Genomic DNA, 10,375 nt, shown 5'->3' with positions numbered 1-10,375 from the left:
ATGCTATGAGATATGGATTAAAGTTTATTTTTAAAAATCACATACTGATATCCAATGATTCCAGCTTTTTTGAAAGACTAACTCTTCTCCATTGAATTATCTGCAACTCTCAAAAACCAACTGACCATGTATGTTAGGGTCTGTCTTTGATCTAATCCATCCTATTGACCTACACATCTACCCTTTCATGAGTACTGCACAGCCTCAATTACTGTAGTTTTATAGTAAGTAATGAAATCAGGTAGATATTACCCTTCATCCTTTTCGGAAAACTTATCACCATCTGAAATTATCCCATGTGCTTAGTTTTTTAATTCCTTTCTGAGATAGGGACTTGCTCTGCCACCCACGCTGGAGTGCAGTGGTATGATCAGGGCTCACTGCAGCCTCAATCTCCTAGGCTTAAGTGATTTTCCTACCTCAGTCTCCTGAGTAGCTAGGACTACAAGTGTGCACCACCATGCCTGGCTGGGTTTTGTTTGTCTGTTTTTTGTTTTGGTAGATATGGGGTCTTGCCATGTTGCCCAGGCTGGTCTCAAACTCCTGAAATCAAGCGATTCTCCCACCTTGGGATCCCAAAATGCTAGGATTACAGGAATCAGCCACCTTGCCCAGCCTACTTTTAAAAAAATTTCTGTTGGAGACGTCAAACCATGAGACTCTTTAGAACCACGGGACCAGGGAGTTTGTTCCTATATCATTCTCTGTTCTACTTCAGCACCAAGAACAGTACCTGATACACCATAATTGTTTAATAAATTGGTTGAAAGAAAGAAGGGAAGTTAAGAAATACTTAAGTTGAGGAAATTAAGGGAACTTAATATTTTGGAAAAGGAAGGATCAAATTATTTTGTGAGAGCTATTAATGTAATAACAGAAGTTTGCTGTGGTGCTAGCCTGGAAGATTAAATGCTCTTTTGGCCATGATATTGTGATCATAAGCTTATTTCTTTGGGGACCCATGAGGAGCTCTTTGGGGCCACATTCATTCACTCATTCATCAGACATTTATCCAGCAGCTTTGTGTAACACTGTGTTACAAAGGGCAGTGACAAGGTCTTGTCTCAAAGTATTAGGGGTCCCAGACAAGTTAAACAATAACTGAGACCAACCTCATCCAGATGCCATAAAAGTGATGTTTGTGCAGGGGTCTTTGAGTGATGTGGGAGGGGCATCTAACTCAGCCTTGGGAAAAGCTTTGCAGAAGAGGCCATGCTTGATGAAGTTTTCAAGTTTCAATAGGAAACTTTGAGCCCCACCTTCCCTTCAAATGGTTCACTCTGTAACAATGTACCACAGGTTTCTTCTTGTATTCTAAAGGACCACCAGCTGTTTCTGGATTTGGGTCACTGTGGGTGGTTGTTTTACAGATTAACTCTGAAACTCTGCTCTAGGTCTCCCAATAAATGCTCCCTTAGCACCCTTTCCTTCTCCTTCATATCACTTATTGCAATTATGATAATTAATTGTGCATCAAGCTATTTGACACCTACTTCCCTCCCACTACGATATGAGTTTCCTGGAGGCAGAGATTGAATCTGTCCCAATCTGCTGCATTGCTGCTGCCTGACATAGTGAATGGCCCAGCCAGGTCTTGTGCAGAGCCTGAATGAGGAAGCGCTAGTCTCAAAGCTCTTGTAAAATCTGCCAGGTTACCTGAGAGCTTGTCCTCTCTGATGAAGTGTTTTTGTCCTCTTGCTCAGTTTTAGGAACAACTGTTAGCTATTCTTTTATTTTCAAATTACTTTAAAATAATTAATTTTCAAAATAAAGGTTTCCACCCCACCAAGGAAAAATAGACATTTTCACATTATATGCAATGGTGGACGTTTGTGCCTTTAGTAATAAATTTGCTGATCTTGAGATGTTTCTAGTATGTAAATGATGCCCAGATGGTATGCTCTTGCATGTCGGTAGTGTTTACAGTGCCTTAAAAATGGTAGAACAAAAAACAAATGGAGAAAAAGTTATTTTGGTGCTAAATTACCAACAATTTCTCTGGGTAACACCATTTATTTTAGTTCTTCCCAACACACACACATGCTTCCTCTCAGATGCTGTAATAGCAAACTGGCATTGAACTGGCAGTGGGAGTGGTCTGGAGAAGGGCATTACCATTGTTGAACACTTAACTGAGCACCTATTGTATGCTAAGCACTTTTCTAATATTCTGTCATTTAGTCCCCATCTCCACTGAGGATGCTGAGGTCTAGACATCAGGAAAGGGATGGTGAAGAAATATAGTCAAGATCTGGAATTCTCAGGGAATTAAGTACCCTCCTCTGCTTCTAAGTCTGTCAGCTGCTGAGTAAGAGGCAAAGAAAAGGAAAGTCATGTGCCCTTCATTCAACAGCCAGTCTGTTTTGATTGAGCTGTGGCCATCTTGAATTATCCTCAGACCTTACAATCTCTCACTATGACCTTATGGTCACTGTTTGTGCCTTCACGCAAGGGAGGTGTTGGCCCTGGCCAGGATCTCTCTGGGTGGTTTTTTGGTAAAAGCCTTGTTCTTGTAAGATAAAGCAGAGGTGGGACTCAAGAGTTAATAGTTTACATGGTTCTTGTATTCAAAAGGCGAGTTTTCTGAAACCTTCTAAGTAGTCACATTCTTTTTCAAATCCCAAATGATTCTGTTTGGAATAAACTACAAATCATCATCTATTTACCATATTGAGAGAGTTGGAAAACAGAGAACAGGAAGAAAAAGGAGGAAGAAAAAAAATTAGCATTTATTGAGCACTAATTCTGTGAACTGTTAGGTACTTGGGCATGTTATGTAAATTCTTGCAATCCTAGTGAGGTATATGCTTTTTATCTCATTATACAGATAAAAACACTGAGGCCTACATAGGTTACATAATTTGCCTCAAATTGGTCTGCATGTTAGTGAGTAGTCAGCTTGTTCTCTCTGAGGCCCAAACTTGTGCCCTGTGCTTTACATGGCATGATTGTGTTAAGGACGGATGAAAGCAAGGACACCTCCCTTCCCTCAGAATTAAAGACATGATCTGTATCTCTAATGGGCAATGAGTTTCAAAGATTCACACTGTATGTGACAACTGGTATACAATATATTACATTGTAGCTTTGCCCTTTTTTTTTTTTCCTTTCCTGCTTCAAGGTCAAAATCTCTCATTTTCTTATCTCTGCTAAAGAATTATTGGTTTGGTTTCCTGAGTTTCCTCTTTGCTTCAAGTTTTTCAATACTACAGAGATATGATTCTTTGACTAATAGCCTTTGGGAGACATTATGAGGAAAAAGTCTCTTTTTAATAAGGAAATCAAGAGTAACAGTGTCCAGTGGTTTTATTTGTGTGGTTGATTTCATGTGTGGATTTTTAATTGGCTCATATTTGAACAGGTGTCTAAGGATGGGGAGTTTTTTTTTCTGGAAACATTTGTTGTATTCATCTCACTGTGGCAAGTTCCTTGTATCAGATGAAATCTGCATAGCTTTTAAAGAGAGGAATGTCCTCACTTATGTGAGCTACACATCCAATGAGTCTCAAAAAAAATGTAACTTAAACGAATTCATGTTTTAGGTGTATTGAAATAACTGCTACATAAAGTGAATGAAAGTCAGACTATCTTTGAATCCCACATTTTACAGATGAGAAAACCAAATGCCAGGGAAAGAAACTTGCTTTGCCTGAGGTCACACAGCTCATTATAGCACAGCTGGAGGACTGAGCTCACTTGGAACTGGAGGACATTATAGCTCACTTTGTAGGACTCTCTAGTGACTTTGTTTCAGTATCAGATTGTTATGTATTGAATTCTGTTTAAGGGATCATAAAACATTCAACTCCATACAGGCGCCAAGTCTCCTCAGAGAGGAAGAGAACTAGTATATACTTTCTTTTCCTCTTAGGAAAGATAGAGTTATTCTGTTCCTCTTTACCTGGTCATGGAGTGATTAAGATTTTATAAACGTAGGTGTAAAATGCATGGGAAGATTTCTTACCTAAAGAAAGGATTCTTTAAGTCAAGGATGTTCTCAGATCTGAAGCCTGTTTGGTTCACCAGCGCCACGATCTGAATGTCATAGCTCTGTCTGCATTACAGAGAAAACCACATCTCACAAGACTGGTTAGCTACTCATGTACATATAAGGCATCTTTCATATATGCCTACTTCATAAGGGTTTTGAGAGTAGGTGTTTGGCATCTTATATATGTACATGTGCATTTATTTGGAAGCCATTAATATTTGTAGAGGCAATTCAAAGTCTTGTTTATTCATTAGAAGAATTTGATAGCTATAATTTCTTGATCTAAAAATTACAAAGGTAATGGTACTTCTGGTTGATCAAAGCACATTTTTGGGAAGGGGTGGAGTAGAGAAGCTTTATCAACATCAATGACAGAAAATGGCTTTAAGTAACAGAGATGCTTTATATGTCATCATTGAAGTTCCAAAACAATCTCAATCATGGAAGGACTGGGTGAGCTAAAATTTCAAACTGATGCAAAACAGCCTAACAGCAAACAGATGTGATTGATTTTAAGAGGCCTCAGATGAAGGCTCATGCAATTACAGTGAGAGGAATTGGCTGTTGAGAATAAATAACATTCTTGGTGACTAATCTGAAGGAGTTATGTTTGTAGGATTTTATTAGTCATTCTTAATAATACATATATTTCTGCTGATTATAAAAATGTTACATATTCACTGCAGAAAAAATTGAAAAATAGAGAAAATATAAGGAAAATAATCTGTAATAATAGATTCTTTCAGCTAGTATATTTTCCTTCTATTTTTCTCTCTGTATACTTATAGATGTAAATGTTTAATAAAATGATGCTTAAGTACTGCTTTATATATTTCTTCTTTTATTTGACATAAGCGTTTATCCTATATAATTCTTGAAAATGTATTTTTCAATCATATGAATTACATAATTCATACGAATTATATGAATTTATAGCTCTATTTAATAATTTCCCATTGCTGAATATTTATATTTTTATAATATATTATTACTTATAATAACAAACACTGAATTCTTTACAGAAATGTGGTAAAGGACATTCTTGCAATATATCTTTATGTCCTACCTACAATTATTTACTGGAATAAATTAGAGGTTGACTCACAAGGCTAAAGCATATTAATGTATTTATAATTCCCAAAACTAATTGCTAAAATATCTTCCAGAAAGGGTACCAAATTACTTCCTCACCTACAAAGCATGTAAGTGCCATTTTTTTTAAGAGACAGCTGTCACTCTTGCAGAGGCTGGAGTGCAGTGGCATGATCACAGCTCACTGCAGTCTCAAACTCCTGGGATCACATGATCTTCCCGCCTCACCTGCCCAATAGCTACCCATGTTGCCCAGGCTGGTTTTGAACTCCTGGCCTCAAGCAATCTTCTTGCCTAGGTTCCCCAAAACATTGGGACTACAGGTGTGAGTCACCATGCCCAATGTGAAAGTGCTAATGTTATCACACCTTCCAAATCCTTAATATTTAAATATTTGGTGTTAAAATATTGTGGATTTTTAATTTCCTTTGTTAAGCATCTTTTTTAAATTTCAGAAATTAATGAGTGATATAAAGTCCTCTATTCGCACTTCCACACTGTCATTGCCAGTAGAAGCCTGAATAGCCTTAAATATAATGTCATATCCTGTAAAACCAGTAACTCAAGTTCTTGATTTTATTGGGACCAGGCAAACTAGAAGGAAAACATAGCTACAACATGTTTAAAAATCAAGACTATATCCTTTGATCCTTTTTTAACTCAGCTAATTGGCTCAGAACATTGTTTTAAAATTTTTCTTCTATGATAACTACATCCAATACTTCACTACATTTTTGATACCTGAAGGTAGATTCAAGGGGAACTAGATATTGTGACAATGAGCTCCTTAGAAGAGGTTCAAACCTTGCTGGAATCATAGAAAGACTGAGATATCAGCCTGGTAAATAAGTCAGGGAGAGACATACCTACCCTTTTTGCCAAATGAAAGACATCTTAACAATGTCTGAAGTAATTAAAGTAGAACTCCAAGTAGGAATTGAGTACTCTGACGTATGAGTGGATGTGTGTATTTATGGATGCACATATGAACCAGGTTAGTCACAGGAACTGCATGGTTCTTGTTGTGGTTGGGATGAATAATCAATAGATTTTTGTTATGGGGTCTTCGGCAAGGCTTTTTTTTTTTTTCAGAATAGGATGTACGATAATGTAGCTACTTCACACTCACTTTTTACAACCCACTCCTCTTTGCACACTATCAAAATCCTATCTTCTCTGATGGAAGGAAAAAGAGGGAGCAGTTTGGGGTCAGTCTGGGCAGTGAAAAGCTGAGATTTGTGGTTAAAGCCCTTTAGTGTGTGGCGGGGGAGATTGGGGGTGCAGTGAAAGAATAGTCAGGTTCACTGATTTTATAGTGATTCACCTGACCAAGGAGAATGTGTCTTATTTAAAATTTCAGGAAAATAATACACTTTAATAGCAGTGTCATGCTAATGCCAAGATACCCAGAAGGTCAACCCCAAACTCAACAATTAAAGTGTAATGTTTATGGAATGTTTCTAAAGCAACCCATAATGAATAATGTAAAACTGTGTCTACAGAACTTTTAATAACTATTAGTTCTTTTGAACCAGTTATTTGAAAATGTGCATTTTTAAAACCCTAGTTCCTTGCCACACTTAGTTATTTTAAACTGTATAGAGACAGAGCAGGTGGGTTAAGTGGGAACATATCTTAGTTCAAGGATTGAATACAAAACCATCGCTCTGTATACCAGCATTTCTTTTGCAATATCCAAGAATAAATTGGAAACTTGGGAACAACATATGCAGAACATGTCTTTCCAGAGAGTATGGTAATTCATGATAATTTCCTCTTACAGAAAACAGAAGATGAAATAGTGGGATAGGCTTAGTTCTGACCATCAAAAAATAATGGGATGGAGAAATACGTGGCAGGAAGCTGGGAAAAAATTACCCAAGTCACCGAGGAGTCACTGATACATAAAGAAATGAAAGCCTCTGCAGGCATGGACTCTAGACCAGTGTTCTTCGAAGGGGTTGAGTTTTCCCCCAGAGAGAACGTGGGATGACACATTGGAGTGTGGAAGAAAATGCTGAACTATTAAAAATTTTTTCGTAGTTATGAGGGACTGAATTGTGTCCTTCCAAAACGTATGCGCAAGGTCTAACTACCAGTAGCTATGAATGTTACCTTGTTTGGAAATAGGGTTTTGCACCTGTAACCAAGTTCACAAGAGGCCATACTGAATTTGAAGAGATTCTAAATTCCATGGCTGTCCACATAAGAAGAAGAGAGGACAGAGATACATGCAGGAAAGACAGCCATGTGAAGACAGAAGCAGAGACTGGAGCCATGCAGCTCCAAGGAATCCCAGGGACTGCAAGGCACCATAAGAAGCTGAAAAGCAAAGGGCAGCTTCTTCCTTTCAGCTTTCAAAGGAAATGTGACCCTGCTGGCAGTATTTCTGTCAAAAATTCAGTGTTTATCATTATAAGTAATAATACATTATAAAAATATGAATATTCAACAATGGGAAATTATTAAATAGTGCTATATATTCACATAATGCCATTGAAAACTACATTTTCAATAATTATGACATAGGATAGATACTTGCTTATGTCAAATAAAAGAAGGAATATATGAAGCAATACTTAAGCATCATTTTGTTAAACATTTACATCTGTAAGTACACAGAGAAAAAAATAGAAGAAAATATAATAGCTGAAAGAATCTATTATCATTATGGTTAGATTCAATAAGACTCTAATCATATTTTAACTAATATGGTGCAACATTAGTGAGTTAAATACCAGCCATGTGATAGGCATATGGGTCAGAGCTAGAAGAATATGAGTAACATTGTAGAACAAAAAAATGTCATCTAAAGCTGCACTAGCACATTCTATTACTTCACTGTGCTGAGTAATGCACAATAGTTTCTTCCATAATTCCTTCTGATGCAGATGACCACATATATAACTATGGAGAGGTTTTATTTTATGTGATGTCCAAGGTAAAACAGTTTAACAATGACCATTAGAAATAGCAATGATTGCAGTGACGCTTCCTATGCTTTAATTCTTTGATCAGCATTTCTTTTAGGTTTATAAACTATAAAGCTCATCAAACTCTCCAAACCAAATCCCTTGGCAAATCTGGGTACAGCAGGCCTTCACAGGGATCCAAAAATTTTAAATAATGTTTCAAAATATTTCTCTACAAGTGGCTGAGCTAGATCCAAAAATCAGCCTATATTTATTTTTCAATGCATCCTTTGATTTCTATATTTGTATGTCTTACAAAATATATAATATATGAGTTTCTATATATGCATATGTACACATAGATCTGTCTATGTATGTGTGTATATATATATGTGGATAGGTATATATAGCATGTCTGTATACACGTGTGTGTGTGTGTGTATGTGTGTAGTTAGAGAGAAACTATTTAGTTCTGGGCTTTCTATTATTATTACTGTAGTACATGCACATAATTAAAAGAGTATTGGGCTGGGCACGGTGGCTCACACCTGTAATCCCAGCACTTTGGGAGGCCAAGGTGGGCGGATCATGAGGTCAGGAGATCAAAACCATCCTGGCTAACATGGTGAAACCCCGTCTCTACTAAAAAAATATTTAAAAAGTAGCCAGGCATGGTGGTGGGCACGTGTAGTCCCAGTTACTTGGGAGGCTGAGGCAGGAGAATGGCGTGAACCCAGCAGGCGGAGCTTGCAGTGAGCCGAGATCACACCACTACACTCCAGCCTGCGTGACAGAGGGAGACTCCGTCTCAACAACAACAACAACAACAACAACAAAAGATAAATATTGGTATACTTGGGGAAGACATACATAAAGTGTTTTTATTCATAGGTGCAGATGATCAAAAAACTTTAAAGACCATTTCTACAACTTTCAGGATATAAATTTCATAAAGTTAATGAAAACACTAGGTTCTATTTTATTGCTGGAGCAATAAAATGAATGACAGCTCCAGAATGATGGGAGACTGTCAAAAATAAAATGTTAATAGTACAATCATAAATGGACCTGATGGGGAAGAAAAGGGCAGTTATTGTCACACCTGTGAGGTTGCATAGGGAACTCTCCTAGGAGTTCAGAGTTTAAAAGAATATTTGACAATAAGGTAGGGGGAGATTCTATCCAAAGCAGTACAAAGGGACAGCACCTTACTGAAAAAGAATGAAAACACTGACATTCACGAAGTGCAGAGGCTTTTAGAAAATACCAAGGAAAACAAGGATTTCAAACCCAAAATATCTGAAGAGAGATACTAAGAATAAGGATGAGAATAAAGGAAGAGGAATTGGAATTAAGATTTACTGTGGGCTTACTGTGTGTTAATCACAAATACTATCTTATCTCTTTTAATATTTGTAAAAGTCTGATGAGACAAGGATTACAAATACTACTTTATAGGTGATGGATGAGGTGAGGAAACTGGGATGTTAGATTCATTAGCCTGACCAAAATCACTCCAGTACTAACCAGTATATAGAAGAGACTGAACAGAACCAGCACATAGCAGACTCCAAACTGTGGTCTCTTTACTACATAAGGGTGCTAACCTACTAAGATTAAAAACTTCCTCCCTTCCTTTCTTCCTTTGCAAAGCATTACATGGCCATATTTTAGCTGCTTCTTTCAATTGTGCTAGACTAAGTTCTTAATGAGAGACGGGTATCAGCTGATGACGCCTTCACTCAGTAATTCCACAATATTTCTGGGTGTCTGAAATATATTAAGTAAAGAGGGATACACCATAGAATAAGACTCAGTCTCTCTTCTCAGGCAGCTCACATATAGAAAATTACAGCAATAAATAGGTGCTCTAACAGAGGTACTACAGGGCTGTAGGAGCCATGGGCAGGAGTGTGAAGTAGATGGTTTGCCTCCTTCTTACCTTTTAAGAAGGGTAGAAAAAATATTACCCATGAGGATGAAACACAAGGTATGTCAGAAGAAAAGTAATAGAAGAATAAGATGATTTAAATTCACTCACAAAATTATACACTAAGAAACTGTAAAAATATAAATATCTGAAAGAAAAATAATGTTATCCTGGTTTGCAAAAAGCAGAAAAGACAAAGTCCAAAATTCCAGGCAGATGTTGGCTATTGCTCCTTTGTGCTTTCCTTTTTTTTTTTTTCCCAGAACTGGTCATTAAACAGATGGTTGATAAAGATTTAGAAAGAAAGTAGTAACTTTCAGGATGAACATGGCATAAGTCAGCATTTTCCACTTTTCCTTCTGGAAGCTATCCAAAAACAAGGAGAATCGAAATATTCTGCAGATGGCAAACCTCATTTTCTGTAAAACTAGGAGAAGGAGATAATCTGCA

General features: G+C 37.1%; 1 protein-coding gene across 1 annotated transcript in view; it reads right to left on the bottom strand.

The window, feature by feature from the left end:
• Positions 1–3,960: 3,960 nt before the first annotated feature.
• Positions 3,961–10,375, bottom strand: part of LOC100424819 (histone-arginine methyltransferase CARM1-like) — a 255,681-nt gene continuing 249,266 nt past the window's right edge. The window contains 1 exon segment of the mRNA XM_077966419.1: positions 3,961–4,054. Within this exon segment, the coding sequence (XP_077822545.1) occupies positions 3,961–4,054 (94 nt within the window).

This window comes from Macaca mulatta, chromosome 15 (assembly GCF_049350105.2).
Source record: "Macaca mulatta isolate MMU2019108-1 chromosome 15, T2T-MMU8v2.0, whole genome shotgun sequence".
Taxonomy (NCBI): domain Eukaryota; kingdom Metazoa; phylum Chordata; class Mammalia; order Primates; family Cercopithecidae; genus Macaca; species Macaca mulatta.
The sequence above is the reverse complement of the archived record's forward strand: the minus strand, read 5'-3'. Positions and strand labels throughout refer to the sequence as shown.